This window comes from Stegastes partitus, unplaced genomic scaffold (genome assembly GCF_000690725.1).
Source record: "Stegastes partitus isolate 25-593 unplaced genomic scaffold, Stegastes_partitus-1.0.2 Scaffold330, whole genome shotgun sequence".
NCBI classification, from domain to species: domain Eukaryota; kingdom Metazoa; phylum Chordata; class Actinopteri; family Pomacentridae; genus Stegastes; species Stegastes partitus.
Window position 1 is genome coordinate 1 of NW_007578061.1, and position 20,614 is coordinate 20,614.

Here is a 20,614-nt window from a genome sequence, read left to right on the forward strand (position 1 = left end):
TTTTTTTTTCTTTTGTGAACAGTGTTTAACACAGCTGTGACAAGCTAGTTATACGCAGAGTTGTTCAGAACATAAAGTTGAAAAGGGAGTTCAAATCTTGACCATCTCACCCATCTAGACGCCCTAGCCCTTAAGCGTCCTCCTTACCTATCTCACAATTGGTACCAAGGTATCCGGTGCCAATGCAATCACAAATGTAGCGGTTCCAGCCCTCTTTGCACAGACCCCCGTTGCCACAGGGGGCGCTGCTGCACCGCTTCTGGAGCTCACGAGTGCAGAAACTGCTGACACCAAGAGCACTCTGGATCTCAGCCAGGCGACGAACATCGCGGCTCTTGCCGTCGATAAAGAGGTCGCGGACGCATCCTACGTAGCCGTAGTTAAGGAGTGCTGTCCAAACTTCTGGCGGCAGGATGAGGTCTGACTTGGACTCAGGCAGCCCGCCCAGGTACATATCACTGTCCAGGTCCAGGATTTCACTTCCCTCTGGGGAACTGAAGGGCATGCTGCGGCTGTTGACTGAGATGGATCCTAAAAGACAAGAACAAATGACAATATTAACTATGAAAAAAAATAAAAACAAACAATTATCATTGATATGATGGCAAACTGATAAACAGGTCGAAACGTAGTTAAACAAATCCATATGGGGGCTTCTTGTATTTAGCAAGTGATTGAAATTGTGCGTTAATGGCTCTAAAGGACAACACAAATGAGACATCTAAAGATGTGTGTGGTCTGGTTAGGTGGGCGAGTGGGTGGGAGGTCAAGTGGTTGAATGAGTAAGTGGGAGAATGAACGGGTGAGTGGGAGGGCCAGTAGGTGGCTAATTTAGGGACACGGAGCAGAGACAGAAGGACATATGAGGAAGGAGAGGGGGGTGGGTGACAGTTGAGTGTCTGTGCGCATGTGTTTGTGTGTGTCTAATGTGTCTATAATAGGCTAAATGGAGGAGAAGGGAAGCAGAATGCAGCAGGGAGTGGGTGAAACAAAGGGGCCCTCTCTCTTTCTGTGATTAACGACTCCATCTTAATTTTCTATTAAAAGCCAATTACAGCAGGAGCGGCAGTGAGATCACATGCATGCACACACACACACACACACACACACACACCGACACTCACTCCCACCCTTCCTCATTATAAGACACCATTAGAGGGAGATAAAATGTCCAAGGTGCTTGCCCACCTAAGATCATTCATCAGACACCACACACTCAGGCATGCAGATGCTCCTGTTTGTGCCCACAAGCAGGCAGATGCATTTGAAGACGTCACACGGCTATGAAAAATACATTTACATTAACAGCCACCTCTGGTTGAATCATAATTAGTATGTGTAACTATTTCTCCACTTAAAACATGCTTTAATTAGCATGGCGAGAAAGACGGTTCAGAAATTTGTCAAAGTCAATTCAGTCTCATTTTGTGTGACTGATAAATCCGTGACACTGTGTCTTCCCAATCCAGTGAACAGTTTAAATGTGCTGCCTAAAGATGCTACGGAACGCAATTAAAATATAAAAAGATTGAGAATAAGCACCTGCACAATTGTAGTTTTTAAAATATTGTGGTTCTAGCGACAGGTAACTGGTCTTTGCAAGCAACTGCAAAGCTATAATTGTAAATGTTAACAGGAGCAAATGTGTATGAAATTTGAATGATTCATGTGAATAAACACTGTAATAAAAAGATTGAGTCAAATTGTAGATCAGTTTCCCCCTCACCTTTCCTCCCTTCTCTCTGGAAATCCACATGGCACCATTCCCCATCATTGACCTTCTTGTTGCTGGCTTTGAGCTTTGTTTTCCCGGAGCCCATATCGATCAGCAGGTACAAATACCCATCCAGAAGCTCCATGGCAAAGTAATCAGTCTTCAGCTCCCTGCCGGGCTTCTGCTCTTTAGGACCCTGAGGGCGGCCGTGGCTGAACAGCAGAAGGCCGCTGGGCTCTGTAGTGCGGAAGTCAAAGGAGATAGACCCTGTCTTCTTGGTGTTCCACTTGGGCAGGGAGATGTAGGACTCAGGGGTCTCGAAGGTCACAGGGTCCAGGGCTGCCACGTCCTCGCATCGGAACACCAGATCGCCATTCAGGGTGATTTTGGGGTCACGCTCGATGGCCAGCCGCGACAGCTCCAGCTTAAAATCATTGTTCTTGTACACCACCTATAGAGCAGAGAGAACAGCGAGCAGTTAAAAGGTTAGAATTGCATCCAAAATTAGGCTAGCAATGTGCAACTGTCCATTTAAATATGGCAGTTAGTGCTGGTTTCTTATTTTAAAAAGGACTTTCCTCTGGCCTAAAAACGAAATTCAGCTGCATCATATCAGAACACTCACAACACCGGTAGCCTGCAAAAGCATACTAATAGCTCAAATTAGTTTCAAGTATAAGGTATAGTGGCTATTGGGAAGTCTTGGCAACATTAGGGTAATGATGAATCAAAGCATAAATAAAGCATGACTTTCTTCAACAGCAGTATGAAACCAGCTTCAGCAGTACAGAAGCTGCTTTTACATCTCCTACCACTGATCCCCTATGAAGAAGCTAAGGTCAGATGACTGCTCAGATTACTGATGTTAAATGATTGGGTGAGGAACTCTTATACAGTGTTAAAAAAAAAAAAACATAAACGCCAAGAACGATCACTTGGGACCGGTGAGTTGCCCAGGGCATGCATTTATTGATTTCACTGATGTCTGCGAGTGTGCACAACATACTCAGTGCATCATGGTCTGATCACAACTGTATAAAACTCTTGGTCAAATCCATAAAGCATAAAACCTATTTGCTGTTGTCAAAAAAATGTATTACAGAAATGTAAATAAAGAATAATGCACAATAAATTGAAAACATTAAAAGGCTCCAGGGAAAATCCAGAAACAGAAAGACGTGAAATTTGCCTACAGCCTTAATGCAAATGTCTCCACCAGCCTTTGATGAAATACAGTTCTATTGTTTGAGCTCAAAATGTGCGTCTGTGCCTGACTGTGTGCATTCATAATGGATTAAGAGCTAAAGGCAAAGTAAATTATTCTTGTCTTTCATAGTTTTTAGTTTTCCTTTTATTTGTTGAACACTCTGTACACAGCTTTTGAGAGGCCATCCTCAAGGTAATAGAACCAGCTGAGGTCTTTCTGCGTTTTTGTCTTCATGCGGCGCTCTCGCACACCTACACATAGTCGCTGACAGTTAATGGAGAAAAATCAAACAAACAAACAAACAAAAAAAAAACCCTTCTCTACATTTCTATCCTTGTTTTCTACCGCTGTCTAGGCTGCAGTGTTAAGGAGATGGTTCTGTTATTGTAAAGTCTCTGGTTTGATCCAGGCGGCTGAAATGCTCAGTTGAATTGTCACAGAGTAAAAACATAGAAAATTTACCTGCTCATTGGGCTAAGAATGTAACGCTTGCTTTGATAAAAGGAAGCAGTTGTATTCCTCGCTTCAGCCATGTTATGTTACTGTACACACATTTCAGATCATATAATGCTGTTAGATATTTATTCCTTGCTTATTATAGCATTGGTTTCCACTCTCTTTGGTAAATTAGGGAATTCAAATTGCAGAGAGAATGCATTTGAGAAAAATGAAAACCTTCTCTGTCAGGGTTCTGTTTCAAAGGTAAAATCAGGTCAGTTAAATCCTGCAATCCTTAAATCCTGCCTGCAAACTACTGCTTCCCAAAGCGGAAAGAGGAATAATTATCGCCGAGATGCTGTCTGTGTATTAAGTCACCCTTTGCTTTTGTTTGTGCTGGCCTGTCGGCTCATACTTAAAGGCTTGTCTTGTGCAACGTGGTTCACTATATTGGCTTTTGACTACCTAATTTGTCCAGACTGCTGCTGTCATTCCTCATTGTCTTTCACAGTATCTCTTTCAAACGCCCTCCATCTTACCTATTTTCCTCACATGCAGGCACACTCTCTCTATTTTGTCCTCTCGCTCTTCCTCGCTGTCAAACACTACACCTACGCACAGGCACAGAATCCTCAACGAGAACACAGATATGCAGGGTTATTCTTGAACTTAAGCTCCCTTTGGTTATCTTCTGCATTGGCCACGCTGCCACATGTACTGTACACCTCATAATGTCGTCATTAGCGGAGATTAGTCCTGGTAATTAGCGATGATAACGCTAAAACTGGCAGCTAATAAGGCGTGAACTCGCCTGGCTTAAGGTGCTAGAAAAAGAGGCTGCTAGGTGCAAGAGAGAAAAGACAGTGGGAGGAAGGAAACGATTTATTTTTATTTTATGTATTTTCAGGTATTTTATTTTTTTTTATTCATTCAGCTCCGTCTGCTTTGTCTCCACAAAAAGAGCAGCTTGGTGGTATGCTTTTTTGCAAAGGATCACACAGCACGTTGGAGAAGGATGAGGTAGGAAATAAAGCTGGAAACATGACAAGACTTTCAGGCCAGTTAGTATCTGCAATGTGGCTCCAATGACTGATTTAGAATGCAGACAATCCATTGTTGGCCGAATCCAATGAAAATGTTTTGTTCTATATTTTTTTTAATCAAATATGATTATTTTCATCCATTTTGTCATGCAGACAGCAGGGCTAATAGAAGATGATGCCAATTAGTACATAAACAATTTGGTCCTGACCAATTATTCTGTCAAGCAATGGTGAAATTGATATGAAATTTATTGCATCCCAGAGGATGGTTCCCACTAATAGTAGTTAGGTCATTTCCCCCATGATTAAAGGTCAGTGAAAACACTCATATTGGCAAGATTTTTACTCTATTTGCAGTGGTATTCTTGTTTTGTAGAACATTAAGCCAAATGTGACCTCTTGACTTTTTTTCCAGCATCAAAACCAGAGGAGAAAAAAAAAAGAAAAAAAGTATAAAAGATATAACAAGATTGGGAGGGTCAAAAGCAGGTGAGCCTTCTGCTTTTGGAAAATGTAAAAATGTCCTCCACCTTCTCTTTCGACTTATGCCACGTTTACACATAGCCAGATATTTACAAAAATGGATCCATTTTTTCAAAAATAGCATTGTTTAGACCAGAGTGTTTTAAAAAAAAATCTTTGTTAACACAAACCCGCATAGACACGTTGTTAAGAGCTGCTATGAGCTTGCCTTAGTGTAACGAAAAGCATAAGCTACGCTAGCCAATCAGAATCCTGGAAAAAAAACACAACAATGAATGCCACTCATTACTTCCTGTAAAACATGTTTGTCATGTACCGAGGGTCGTTTGTTTGGACCGACAGAGAAGTGGAGCTACTCCTAAATGTGGTGTTAGAGTACAAAACAAGTAAAATATTTTAACATATTGACTTTCTACCACAGTAGCCAAACTGTAAACATGGGTCACACATGTATGACGCTGATGGCGCTTTTGTTGCATACTGTGACGTCAAACTCCGTCTCCTTCTATCTACATGCAAACATAAAGGCAGAGCTTTTCCAAATCTCCACTGTGGCTGGAGTATCAGATATGATCGTTTTCAGTGACTTGTAACTTCCAAGCCAAAGGCCAAAGGCCCAAAGGCCCAAACACATTGAAATATCACCATTTTTGCGAAGTGAAAACGGGGCCTAACTCTGAATCTTGGTATCTGTCTGTAATACAAGACACTGATGAAGACCAGCAGTCGCAACTAGTGCCACAGACAGCTTTTAAAAGTCTGATATTTCTTAGGTGTAATTATGTTCCAATGAATGACAGACTATCATCCAAGCTTTGAATATGTCATTGACGTTAACATTTTCAGAGTTTCAGCGGGATTGTGTGCAATCCAGTGTGTCACCCAACAGAACAACAATGAAGGCAGGAAGACATAATTACATCGGTGTAGCATTGGCTGTGGCTGGTTATTGATATTTTGTGATTAAGAGCAAAGCGTTATTGAAAAGTCGATACATGACGAACATGTTTCGTATTCCTGGGCCACTATCCGTGAAATCTTAGTCTTTGCACCCATCTGGTGTAAATTTAGGAGCTTTATTTTAATTTTGTTCCAATCCTGACCATTGGAATTTTCCTAGTTGATAGTTTTGGTACGGTTGGATTTTTTTTTTTTCTTCTTCCAAACTTTGGCATTAATAAGCTATGTGTCTATATGCAGATATTCAGCAAGTCATCTTAGCTGCAGCAACACAGTTGGGGAAACATGTAATAGCAGATAGCAGTTGCCATCACAGTTGCAAGTATCCAGCATTCAGGTAATTAGTGTCTAGTACTGATTGTATGTATCCTGCACTCGTCAAAACATGAATAAATAAAGAAAACCTCCAGTCGATGGTGCAGGGAAGGTGCCAAACAAAGTAAATAACTTTGCGCATTTAAGCAAGTCTGCAGGTGATGATGAGGACAGTGTTGAAAAAGCAGAAACATCAGAGAGGAGTGAGCAGGGAGCAAGTGCTTTGTCATGCTTCCATGCTCTGTACTGTGAACTAGACAAATTAACAGCTTTTTGTTTTGGTTTTTTTTTTGCTAACTTTGCAGTTTTCATGCTGGAGTCCCGCTGCAGGTTTGACCATTTCCAAGGTTTAACGACCACTTATTGCATTTATTGTGTCAGCTTTGACTGTAAATAAGTAAAATATACACACAAATTAGATTATTTCCTTCGAGGCTATTCATCATTTTCACTTTCTAGCCTATGAGGTATATAATATTTGCTTGCAAAAATATGCATTGTTAAATACTCCACAGTCTAACAAACGGCTCTATCCACTTGGAGGAGGGAGCAGGAATCAGCAGACTCAATAACTGTCAAGTACAATAAATTGAATGAACTGCAGATAAGTTGCAATATTTTGAATAGTTCAGATTTTTAAAAAGCTGCTGTTAAGTAAGGTTAGGTTTCAGGTGTTGCATTGCACTATTTCAATTTGAATCTCAACCTTAAGTATACAAACAGCCACAAACCTGGGAGAACATCTTGTTTTACACTTTGACAAACAAAACATTATAAATGGACTGTGTTTTCTTTTTTTTTTTTTTTCCCTGCTTAATTTAGGATTCATTGATCGATGGACCAACCCATGAGTTTGATTTGGTGTATCAAAATGGGGCTACGTGACAGCATCTTCTCAGACTGCTTTTTGTAGCCAGTCGACCAATTGCAAGCTTTTCTCGTTTGTTTCAGATATGAAAATTTTGCACAAACGTATGAATAGTTATCACACTCACCTAAGTCTACCAGTGTGTCCCTAGCAAAAGAACACGACTGTATAAAGGAACTGTAGCTAGGGGCAACACAAAAATATAAAATGGAAAAGAAGAAAGGCTGGAGATTACAGGAGAAAGAGTTAAACAGTGAGGAAGGTGGTGAATGACAAATGGGAAGGTAAAGGAGGAACATAGAGATGCATGGGAGCATGAAAGTGTGTAAAGGATATACGGCCCACTCAGAGATATCAAATAATGGGCGCCTTTGTAAAACAAAGGCCCTAGACAATGTGCACTCAGTCAGGGCCAGGTTCTGCATAAATACTTGTGCTGACTTAGCATCTATGCCATACGCCTTTCTTGAAACTCTGGTTTTACAGACATTTTGTAATATCTACTCTGTCCTCTTAAACATTAGGGGGTAAAGTCCCACAAGCCAAGTCAGAGTAGTTCACTGGCTCTGTCCAATAATAAAATAACCACATGTTGAAGGTTTAAAAAGCCTCAGAAGTTCTGAATAGAGTTTATCAGGCCTAGAAACACTTTCTGTCCCTTCTTTTGATGTGATCACATCTGACTTCAGAATTCATTGACTTGCGTAGCAGTGCCACAGGGTGTTTTTGTGCTGACTTAACTCCACTGATCTTTCTGAAATCAGAATGTGTGCGGCTCTGACATGGACTCTGACTTGTTCTTTCTTACGGTTCTAATGGCATACCTAACGCAGGGCCAAAGCCTCCCACAGGGGTGACTCCATTGATTTGTTTTGTCATTGAGAAGCTCTGTAAATCCAAAACCCAGCAGGTCTCGAGCACAAAAATAATTACTTTTTTTTTTTTTTTTCTCCTCATATGCTTGCGGTTGTGAATGTTTAATGAGCCTATACACCACACAGTTTGAGTCTGCTTTTGCACAAGTGTTGCAACTGGTTGACAGACAATCCACCAATCCATTCTGGAAGGTAATTTAACAAACATCTTGTGCATTTATCAACTTTAGTGGCATTTACTGACTGTTTGTGATGTAATGTCTGCACTACCTTACACTGACTGCGCTTACCTTAGTGATGAAGAAACAAAGACGAAAAAGGCTAAGGGCGAGCTTTGCAGCAGCACACTTTCAGCTATAAAGTCTAAGTGAATGTTGACTTATGGTAGGCAGGGCGTGAGTTGGGGTGATGGGTGACTCCAGTAGATTTTACAGTGGAACAAAGGTGACACTTGGAGGAAGCTGGGGACGCAGAGAGAGCATCAATATGAAGTTGGGAGGGCAGGAAGGGAAAGAGAGTGGGAGAGAGTAAGGGCAAGGAGGAGGGCAAGAGCATTCATCCAGTGCATAGAATCCATCGAAGAAATCAATTTTTAATTTGGCCGTCAGGATGGCAGAGCTGGTGTACCAACAGCACTACCATGGACTTAATTACACAAAACTGCCCCTGAGAAGGGGAAGATGAGAGGCAGGGAGAGAGAGAGAGAGAGGGAGATGGAGAGAAGTGATGAGAGAGACAGGAGGAGTGAGAGACGAGCACAAGGAGGGAGATTGGGGTAGAGAAAGTGGTGTGAAATGGGCGATAGCAAGGTCACTGGGAGAGAACTAGAGAGGAGGAGGCTGCACTGCAGAGACAGATGGTGACAAACAGACGAAGGGAGGAATCTGTGGAAACAAGACTGGGAGGCTGAGGAGCAGGGAGACCTGATTTCACACCCCACCTCTCTGAGTGGGAGCCTAGAAAACACATACACATCACACAGTGTATGATCATAGCATGTGGGTGACTTTGAACTCACATGGAGGAGTGCGCGCACACACATGCAGCAAATAAAACCTTCATAGGGTTTCAGTGTCTCTTTTGGTGCCTTTTTACTCTTCTTCTGCTGTGCTCTTCCTTTGGATTTCTGCCGCCTGGAGGGTGCTGGCCAAGCGTATCAAAGGCATTTGACCACGGTGGCGGCATGAAAGCCTTGCCCCGGACCATAACACCACTGATAATCCAAGCTGTCCCACAGAACTAGCGCAGGATGAAACACACCGCTGTCTACCCCCCAACCACACACTTTCCTCTTTACATTCAGCTACAACTACTCTACCTGGTGCTCTGAGTTGCTCTCATTGCAGGTTTTCTCAATGCCTTTCTGCGTGGTTACCTTTCTGGCTCAGTTCAGCTGATGGAGTCATTAGAGCTTGACCGCAGCTGAAAATTTGAGACCATAAGACTCAAACACTAGGAAAACACTCTAAGCGGAAGCTTCTAGTAAGTTCAAGTCTGGGTCATGCATCTTCTTGATGTGTAAACACAGATTTACAAACTAACAAACTACAGGATCTGGTGGTAAGTCTTGGATTTGCTACTTGAACCCTGTGAGCCCTAGGCTGTTTTCAGAGTAATTTTACTACCTTTACCTTCAAGCTTTTTATCTTAGTTATTAAAAGCTTTGGCCATACATGCTAGATCTTGTTTTTTTTGTTTGTTTTTTTTTTCCTCATCAACAAGCGTGAGTCTTCTCTGAGTCTATGGCTATCCAGAAATCCCACATAAAGCAAATCCATCATTCTGTGTTCATTTTTCAAACAAAGTGAGACGGAATGTCACTCCTATGTTGCAGACAATGCAAAAATGCTGGAATTTCAAAACCAGATTACTCTTTGCCGCACAGAGAAACAGCTAGTATCACCGAAAAGGGTAAGTTCTGCTGTTTACTTTGACATGCAGTAGGTTATGAAATAATAGGGACTTCAGAAGTTATTAAGGATTACTTGCAGAAGTATGATCTGCCTGCTTTGGTATGCACACATGTGCATATTTACAATGGTCTGGTTACATTCTTTCTTGTGATATGATATTTACATATCAAGATGTCAACACATTCATACAATGGCAAGCTCATGGGTAATTTACACAAGAGTAATGCGTGTGGAGATGGACACAGAGCTGCATGGTGGCTGTAACTCAGATTAAATTTGATGTGACTTTAAGATTATTTTTATATTGTCACAGGGACAAAAAACTCACATTGCGGAAAAGTTCAAGTCATGGGGTTTGATGTAGTATGCACTACATCTAGCTGCAATTATTGCTTCGAGAGTAATTCAACCAAGAATAACTGATGTGAAATTGGATGCAGAGTGCATCGGTTGGGTTCTATGGGTCAACAAAAAATAAATAATTATAAGGGCTGCAAATTGAGTGAACTATGTAGTTGCTTCATATACTTTTGTTGACCCTCGTGGTGCAAGTTCTCATCAGTTGCACTGTAGGGCAGAGCAAACATTCACATCAACATTCCACAACACAAAACCAAAGTGTTAAAGGAAAACTACTGCCCTTGGTAGAGGAATGCAGACACATGAATGCCACGCTCTGATGTTTACAGTAAGACCACTTTGCTCTTGGATTTTTTCTGAAACCTACGATCTCCCTCTCTACCATATTTCACATCTGCCAACTGTTTTTATTCAATTTCCTTTTCTTACGTTGCCAATGGAAAGAACACGTGTGCAGTTTGCACGTTAAGATTCGAAGGTGACGATCACACCTTTGTAATTCCCATTTGTAGCGCTACATGTATTCATCTTGCAACATCTTTAGACAATTTTGTCCTCATTTCTTCTTCACAGCATCTCCTCTCACTCAGGTACTTACTGGGAGATCACTCAGTCTGTCTAACAGCATTCAGTTATCAGCTCTCACACCATCTGCTTTAACTTCCATTCGTAGAACTTTTCTTCACTTTGCTTCTTCACTTCCACCTCCTTGTGTCGCCGTTAACTCTCACCAGTGTCTGTTTTCTCATCATTCACACCCCCTCCTCTTCCCTGAGCTCTGTCTGTACATTGACTGTAAATCCAGGCTTGTCTTGATGAGAGAGAGGATAGTTAAACGCCTTGGGAAGTTTAAGGCCCACTAGGGATCCTTCCGATAGCAACCCAAATAATGAAAATGTAATTCTACAGGCATAATTAAGTTAGAGATAGGGTGATTACTGTGCGATCCATTAAAAGTGATGGCAAAAGTAATTACTTATTCAATCAGCGTGGTTTTATGAGGAAATGCGATGGCACCATGTTGCGTTGCCTCTATACAAGTCATTACGTTTACAAGGGCATAATACTTTAAGCTGTGATTGGTCCTCTTGACAGCCTGTTCAGCCATGAATTAAAACCCTGGTGAAAATAAAAGTCAGTTTTGTCAAAGTTGAGTTGAAATAAAGTTTTATCAGGCACCTGTCCTGTACATATCCGTTCCTAACTTTGTGTAGCTGTGTGTTATTGTGCATGCTGGCATGGCTATAACTCTAAATCTGTCTGTTTTCTACCAGCCCATTGTGCTCTGTGCAATTCCTGTGGATGTGTTTGATCTGCAGTGTGGTTAGGAGGAGAGGGAGGAAGCATGGAGGAAATAAACACTTGAAAGAGATTCAGAATGTTGTATGTCTGACACCTCCTACTCTCACATATCTGCCCAGACTGATGATTCTCATGAGACAGCATCAGTCACCACAAATGTGTTTATGTGAGTATGTGTGAGGATGACGCCATACTGCAGTCAGGCATGTGTTCACTATAGCTGTTTGATGTTAATGTAATTGTTTTTCCTTGTGGTTTGTTCAGAGTGTTAAACATCTCCCCCAAAACTTCTATAATCGGGGTGGAAAATGCACACACCTTGACATCGGGCAACAAAGATAAGTGTGAAATTGTAAAGGAATCACGCGTTGCGAGATGGTGTTTCGGGATGGTTTCCAAGCTCAAGCGGTGACATACAGTGCAAAGTCTGCAATGGTTTTATGTGTGATAAGCTATAAAAAGTAAACTACACAATGAGTCAGAGCCACTTACATCTTTAAGGCAGCCCATAAAGTTGTTGCTGACTGGTGATCCGGGCAGGTCTGCTGTGTTGGGGCTCCCTCCAATGTAGAAGAAGTCATCAGAGCCCAACATGGTGTAATCCTCCTGGGTGTAACCAGTTGTTGTCAAAATACCATCAACTGAGATGGTCACCTGGCATAGGCATGGCCCAATAGAGACAGACAGAAAAGGACAGAGAGATAGAGAATAGAGCAGGAACAGACAGGAATAGAGAATGATAAGAAAAGAGAGAGATTAGAAGAAATGGAAGGAAAAACAAGGAAGAAATTGGATTAAACACCACGTCGTAAGCGGGGCCGTCCCCTAAATTGTATCGTTTGGTTGGTTGCTTTTGGTAACAGTCAGACTGAGGGCTTTCACTCTAGAGTGCAGTTGCTGAGGGAAAACAAATGTAACAATGCTGTGCTGACTGTGTAATCACTGCTAGTGGTAGAAGAACAATCCGGCTTTAGCTGACTACAAGCAAAGGTGGGCTTTAACTGTTTAGATATTCCATTTATACGCACTAAACACTGTCTAAACCACTTGCATCGACTCAAATGTTAGATGAAACAGAGAAAAAAAACGGGATCTGTACAGGTAACGTTGCCTTTAAAATGTCGACAGGGGTTTCCCTGTGATTGACAGAATGTTCCTGTAACATTCCTTTGTTAAACCCGTCTTTATTCAAGGAACTATCAGTAGAAATGATTCCCCTTTCAATATTTAATTGCCTCAAGTCATATATTTTGTGTGAGGTTACACATTCTGTGCTGAATGTTTGATTGCTGATAGAACAAAAAGCACCGGGTGGAATCAAGAATCAAACACACAGCCAGAAGCTGATGGTATTAGATAGTTTGGATTGAAGTGTAGAAACAAGACTTAATATCCCAAAAAAAGCATTTTTTGGTACTTTCTTGAGGCTCTCCCAGGATTTTTTCCTCAGTCTTTTTCAACTCAAATGATATTTTGATGTTTGTAGTATTGAGGCTCTACTTTGGTACCACTAGAAAAATGACTAACCTCATATATATATATAATTTTTTTGTTTGTATTTATTTTATTTTAAAAAAAGCGTTTGATCCGAAGCTATAACAGCATGTGTGGAGATTTCTCCTGTAGTAATGTAACACTAGACCTTCAAAGATGAGGTCAAGCAACTGTTTAAAATGTTGCACCACACTGGTCAATGTCAGGTCAAAGAACACCCGAAGAGTGAATGAAAATGAGACATGAGTTATACTCAGCTGAAATTAGAATGCATCTCTCCTCCAAGTGCAGAATTTCCAGAAATTGTCACTTGTCTTTTTGCATTAAACTCATTACAATGCAGCAAACTGCAGCACTTGATGGAAATGCTGTTAAGTATAATTTGGCTAATTGTATTAGATCATGGCTGTATTTAGTATCAGCACCACAGATTTGCTGCTATACAACATCCTGCCAAATCCTGCTGTTTGATTCTGTGGAGACTTTTGCAGTTAGTGACCAATTTATTGTCTAATTATCCTAAAAGAGCTGGCCTGGGCAAAAGTGAAGCACTCCAGTCTCTAATTCAACATCTGTTATTCTGCATAAATGTACAAATACCAAACTGCTGGGAGCTGCGTACGCGACAAGCTGCTTTTCATTACCTCTGCATACTAAAAAGTGGTGCTAGCACTGAATCTCATAATTCCGTCAAGGTCCAACTTTGCATTTTGGTCATTTACTGTACGGTGAGAATTTGCATATGGCAGTACTTCTTTTTTGTCACATGGGATCTAGAGATACTGTGCTTTAGCATAATTTTGACAAGCACAGTTTGTTGACTGATAGCAGCCTATGAGCACAGACAGTGTTTCACCTTGTCTTTACACAATACACAAAAGCACTGACTTCAATCTGCAAAAAAAACAGCTATCGCATAATAACATTTACTATCAATTATGACGAAACTTTAATTTAATATGAAATAGAAGTCCACAACCACGACGACACGCTTTCTAAAACAGAGGACTTATGGGAAACCTTAGCAACTGCACTCCACAGATCAGTCACCCCAGCTGAATTATCATCTTCTATTTTCTTCATCTATTTTTTCTTTCTTTTTTTTCCCCGTACTTCCCTTCTTAAAAGGGCAACTCATTTTTATGTCTGCTGTTGCTACTTGGTGAGAAACATGGATCATATTGGCCAGATGTATCTGGCATGAAGGATCTGCAGTTCACAGAGGCGGTATGTTGGGGTCATCTTTGGAGATCTCGGATGGGCTTTTCAGCAGGTTGTTTGTTCCATAGTGATGAGAGAGACCTTATAAGCTAAGGAGGAGAAACAGGGGGGAGGGGGATCATCACAATGTATGTGATTTCAAGCATGTTTTTCTGACTCTGGGTGAGCCATCTACCTATGGCATTACCTCCTTTCAAAAAAAGGAGATGGGAGACATCAACGGGTAGAGATATAACCTGTAAAGCTTCTGAAATTAAAGTGTTGACTAAATTACTGAAGAACACAAAGATCATTGGCTCTTGGGAAAGTTGGAAGAATATTTTACAGTGGACTGTTGATGGCACATGTACGAGGCTGAATGTGCCCACTGGGGCCATCAGGGACTAACATTGGCTAGCTGCCAGACACCTATGAAGTTTTCAGCTGAGAGGGAAAATTAGAGATTAGTAATGTATCTGTTCTTTCGTTCTCTTACGCTCTCTAGCATCCCAGATTCTACTATGTAAAAGGTTCATCAAAGCTTTTAATACATGCAGTTTGTTAAAACATTACCTGGAGCAATCATATTCTGTTTAGTGATTAACTACGTGACCACAGGTCAAACCTAAACACCAACGAAAACCCCTCAGAGACAATGCGTCAAAATCCCAGAATGAGCCATTGAACCGTGCAGAAAACGAACAAAAGCAAAACAAATATCCAAATGTTTCCTCTGAGGTAACATTGTAATTATTCACAAGAGTTTGCTAGTGTTTGTTTTAACCAGACTGCACACTTCTTCCATTGACAATATTACAGGCACTTGCATCACTGGCCGTAGGAGGGAAAGGGTGATGATATCACAGGTTGCTAGTTGAAATACCCTGCGTGTATTCTCGTCTCAAATCATTTGCTGTAAAATGCAGACAGATTGTTCTTTAAATGAATGCCAAGTGAATGAAACATTGAGATTTTCCCACAGAGTTTCTGGCTGTTTTGTGTCTCTCTGAGATCTTTGTTTTTAATTCTATTATTCAGACTGAGGGAATGTAGGCTTAAAAATGCTATAATTGCGCACACGTTGCTTGACGTCTGTCATAATATCCATCCTCCTAATTCGCTCTGCCAAAGCTGATTTCAGCACAGAAGCAGCAAATGACAGGTCACTGAAACCACAAAGTCACTCAAAAGCACAGTTTCACATAAAAAATGTCTACTATCGAAAGAGGTAAACCTCTAGCATTAGTTTCCACTGTTAGTCATCTATATTTAACAGTGATAATAGCTCACAGACAAAATTAATGGTTTTGAAAATGAGGTTCAGGTCATTATGTGAACTCCTGCCTCTATGCTTCCTTGATTGTGAGTGCATTCAAAGTAACTGAAAAGGTGGAACAAAAGCAGTGCTGAGAGCGGGAATCCAGAACAGCCAGGGTAAGAGATCAACACTTCTGTGCCAGGCAGCGGCACAATTACCTGATGCCATGTGTGACAATCGCAAAAGAACGACTGTTAAATATAAAAAGTATAACTGGCTAATTAACACTTCTTTCTGAGGTTCTCCTGTGCTCTTTTTCCAGTCTGAACATCCATCTACCAGCCTTGCTCCTCCTTTTATACGTGCCTCCAACATGCAGCTACCACAGCATCACAGAAACAGGACTATTAAAACAGGAAAACACAAAGAAGAAAGCCCTGCTGCTGCCTTTAGTAGATTCTTGATTTTCTTTTTCTCCCCAGCTGCTCTTCAAATACTTCTAAAGCCGAGCACACACAGAAGCTAAATAGACCTTGCTGAACTGAGCGCCCCAGATATCATAAAAACCACACTGGAGATGTTTACCGCTGAATATACTGTGAAGCGCTTGATACAGCTCTACAGTTCAAATCATGACACACATTCTATTCCACCCATTCACATGTAGCTGAACCGGCTTCCAAGATGGTCCTCTTTGGCAGAATGGTTCCTTTTATGATATTAACCTCTCTATTCAGCCACTACCTCTTGTGTGCTTGCTGCTTATAAACCGGCTACTGACAGACTAACAAAGCTTTTGTAATGGGGCTGCACATGTAGTGTACGGCGAACTAGAACTGTTCTCTGTGGAGTCCTGCGGTGTGCTCAGCTGAGCGTGTCACTAGCTCATTGACCATATCTTCCTCCATGACTGCAGGCTGCTGGGGGCTCCATAAAGTGGATCTGGCTCTCATGATATAAAACAGGGTCAATATGATTCAAACTCTGCTGGTGATTACACTGAAAGCACGTAGACATAGAAAACCTATTTGAAGGCAGTTTGGTAAGCCCTATCCCACTTGAAATGATTAGACTAACCAGATTTTGTACACGCTAAAGCCATGTTTTAAGTTTAGTGAGCTCAAAATGAACACTGTGTGTGCTCAGAGATGTATCTGCGTCACAGCAGAGACACTGGCACACGAATCCCCTACATACTAGAGCGCTCACAGCTCATCTACTGCCTATTGATCTTTAGGAGTCTGGTAGCAACTTAAGTGCTGACTAGGGTGAAATTAAAAAAAGAAATGAGCAAGCTCACAGAGGGTAACACAACTACAGGAGCCACAACTTTCATAAAAAAGGTGCATCGGAATTAATCCAGGTAGTGTGAGCGGCAGTCTTGAAGCTTATGTTAGCCAAATCCCAAAGACTTAAAGGGAAAACTAAGGGATTTCCCACATTAAAGTATTTAAAGCTATATCCTGTCAGGCCTGTATGGAGAATACCACTGTGTGAGTCACTCGCTCTCATCATTTATACATTTTTCTTCAGGAGTACAGACCATGTTGTACCACCGCGCAGTTCCCAACAGTCATTATTGCGACATTCCACTCTTCATGTAGTACATTTGTCAGCAAAATCTGATTTATGGAAAACAATGTGACAAAGTATGGACACCTTTCAGTAGCTTCACTCTCTAACATTATAATCCATGCAGGGGAGGCCACAAGCTTACCTTGGAAATGTATCACTTACCCTTGTTGGCACTACATCTGATTACTGTCAGCGAGCTCTTGCAGGGAGAAACAATGTGTTATCTTTTGGAGTTAATACAATACATTACAGAGTTAGAGGCCCACACAGGTTCCCCCATTAGTTCAGGTCACAGCCATGCACGCGAATTGGAAACGTGCTCAAGAGAGAAGAGAAAAGAACGGGTTCCCATCCAGCGTTGGACTTCGATAGGTGTCTGGCAGCTTGTCACAATGTCTTAACCGGTCACAAGCTATGTTAAGAAATGGCCTTGTCTTTAAACCCTACGCACTAAGTTTGAATATTTAACTATGATCCTTCGAACAAAGCTACATTTCTAGGTTAGTATAAAGACATTAGGGAGGGTTGGGAAGCTTAGGATGAGCGTCGTTTGGGCAACAAGTGTCAAAAGGATGAGGGAGGAAAAGAGAAAAGGGGTTCTTTAGTTGTGTGCCGAAAAGATTTAAAAGGGTTGGAGGGTGAACGAAATCGGTTAGTATTTTTGTAAGTAAGGGAAAGTCAGACACAAAAATGGTTGTTAGTACAGTTACAACAAAGGTTTGATTCAAACAGTAGATTAGTAACACCGTTTTAGTAAATTTAGTCAATGTGACAAGAGTATGTGAGGATTCTTTAAAAGTCCTCTGCAATTTGATTGCTCAAACCAGATCCAGATTTGGACTGAATGTGTTATTTCATGTGACAAGGGTTTGTTTTGGTTAAGAAGAAACAAAATGAATCCATCCAAGCTAACAGGGTGACACAAGCCATGCACTTAAATGAAAGGGTGACACAAAGGATGGGGGTGGGGTAAGAATTCCATTAGACACAACACAAACAGACTATTAAAAAATTAAAAATTAAAAAAAAAAAAATCAACCATCTGGCAAGATGCAGCAAAATGGGGAAGTAGTGAGGGAGCAAATGTAATTGCAGGGCACCACAACACCAGACAAATGGGAAAAGGAAGAGAGCTTTCAGTGTTAGGGTTTTTGGTATTGGAAAGGAAGGCAACATAAAAACCCATCTAGATACGTGTACAACAGACTGACACGTGCTGGGCTAGAGCAGCATTAACACCTCGTGAGAATGCTGATGTTAAGACATTCTAGCCAGGAGAACCATGCAAACAGGGTGCAGGAATACAACCACTGGATACTGTCAGTTTGGAGGTGGAAGTGGGACGAGATGGTAACAGTGTTAACGACCACAGATGAAATCAACGGAAATGAGAGGGTTTTTTTAAAGAATAGGGAAAACTGAGAGGGGAGAGCAGACGTCCCTGTTTTGGTGAATAGAGCAATTAGTATTCCAGTAGTAGGTCGGGTCATATCATCACTGTCAGTGTCCTCGACACTATTGGACACACACACACAAAAATCCATATTCAGCCATGATTGCAACTCTCTTTGTGCCTCTACTTGAATTTCACCACAGTATTTCTGATGCGAGTTCAAAATTGCTTCATCGCTTTCGTCAAATTTGAGCCAAGACTGAGTGAGTCACTTCCAGATACAACGTCTTTCTGCACATAACACTCTTCGTTCCCAATTCCTGTTATGATGGATTGGCCAGATTTGTTCCTTGGGGCATCAATCCTCTATTCACCAGAAAATGAAAGTCTGTCTCCCCTCTTCGCTTTTTCCCATATTTTTTTTTGTTTCGGGAAGATAAGGTGTGAGGTCATTATTCATTTTAGTAAGTTAATTTTGAAGTTAAACTTATACAAGTAAAAAGAAAGAAACAAAAAGAATAACAAAAAGAAAGTAAATAAACAAAAAATCAAGAGGGTGTGGCTAACGTGTCTTATGGCCGTATTGATTATATTAGGACAACTGATATATGTATGTATATATGTTAGCCAGGATATATACATATACATATATACTCAATGCAATCTCTATATCAAAAAAACAACAACAAGAAAAGAAAAGATCGGAAAGGGAAGGAAGGTTCAAGTCTCTTCATGCAAGGGTGAGGCCAGTAAAGTAGAAGAAATATAAGTTAGTGTTAGTGTTAATGAGGGGTCGATCGCACACAGTTCAGATTTTCTCAGGCAGTTCCCTTTATGGTCTGCATCAATGGGCAGACAGATTCATTTATTGATTGGAAAAGTCCAGTGAAAGCAAGTACGACTGGCCTCAACTTCCCACTAACAGTGGTTTGCAAGTGTACATGGACAGCACTATTATGCATGGAGCGTACAAGAGGTTTGAATAAAGTGTTGACCGTTCAGTGTTCAATGCCAACAAGGTATTTTGGCAAACTAACCTCTAGTTTGCAGGTCAACACAGGTGCAATTACCAATATATTTTCAACTTTCATCTTTACTCTGATTTATTTTTACTCTCGTTGTCTCTGCACCTGTGTTCAGGCTACGATTGCCACATTATTAAGCGTGCACATGTGTGTGTGCGAGAGGGAGTGTGCTCAGGTGCTGGTCTGGGAACAGCCCCATCTTGATCATAAATCAGCCTAGGGCCACTAATGGGATCAAGCCCTCATTTGAGGCCTACTTTACAGCAAGGGCTTTGACCACTAAATCAAGAGTTGTAAATACTCTTCATGACTCCATAAACCACAGGATGGCAAGCCTAGATAACAGGTCGCTCCATAAAAGGCCGAGCAGGTCCAACTGAAGCAACACAACAAGGAGGTCTCTTCAGTGCCATTTCTCCCGTGCTGTTAGAAAGTTGGGGAAATCAATACACAAAAAGCCTCTTTTTTTAACTTCCTTTCACTGGAATGGCCATAGTAGGGTATTTATCTGCGTGAGAAGTCTGCTGTGTACGCTCACTTCATAGGGTTTTTCTAAAAAAAATAAATAAATCAGGAGGGAACAGGGATTAACAAAATGTAACGGTAAGTCGGAAAACTTTTGTAATACTGAATTGAGAAAATATCTTGCATTATGATTCTTTATTTCTTCATACGGATAGTGTTTGAGGTACGAGAAAAATAACAAATAACCAAAGAAAAAAGAAAAAAAAAAAGGAAGAAAATAAACAGCAAAAAAAAAAGTCTTAATCTTAATTTATAGAATTTCTGTATCTTTTTAGGCAGACCTCTTTGGATGAAAACAGTAAGTCTTTTTAGGAGAGGGAAACTGGATGGCAATAAAAGCAGTAACATATATATACAGAGAGAGGGCTAAAAGAAAAACAGAAAGGTGGAGTTTTTCAGCTACCTTGGAATTGATGGAGGATTGTACTTTCAGTAAAGCAAACAGAATAGAAAGAGGTAACGGAAAACCCAGGGCAAACCAAAGTGTAAGACAATTAGAATGATATCTACCATATAATGCAGTTTGTTTACCATAGCGTGTCCAATGCCTGCGTGCTTCAGGAGAAAACAGGGGGAGGAGAAAGAAAAAAAAAATAATGACAAACCTTAAAAACTCAAGAAAACACACCTCAACCCCAAAAAAGTGGGAAAGAAAAAAAAAAAAAA

At 41.0% G+C, this 20,614-nt stretch overlaps 1 protein-coding gene across 1 annotated transcript in view; it reads right to left on the minus strand.

The window, feature by feature from the left end:
- Nucleotides 1-147: 147 nt before the first annotated feature.
- LOC103358773 (neurexin-2-like) overlaps nucleotides 148-20,614 on the minus strand; it is a gene marked incomplete at its 3' end in the record, with an annotated part of 252,213 nt that continues 231,746 nt past the window's right edge. Inside the window, exons 6-9 of the mRNA XM_008283877.1 lie at nucleotides 20,480-20,503; nucleotides 11,971-12,132; nucleotides 1,727-2,165; nucleotides 148-531 (exon numbers count right to left, since the gene is read on the minus strand). Coding sequence (XP_008282099.1) covers nucleotides 148-531; nucleotides 1,727-2,165; nucleotides 11,971-12,132; nucleotides 20,480-20,503 — 1,009 coding nt within the window. The remainder of the gene's footprint in view (nucleotides 532-1,726; nucleotides 2,166-11,970; nucleotides 12,133-20,479; nucleotides 20,504-20,614) is intronic.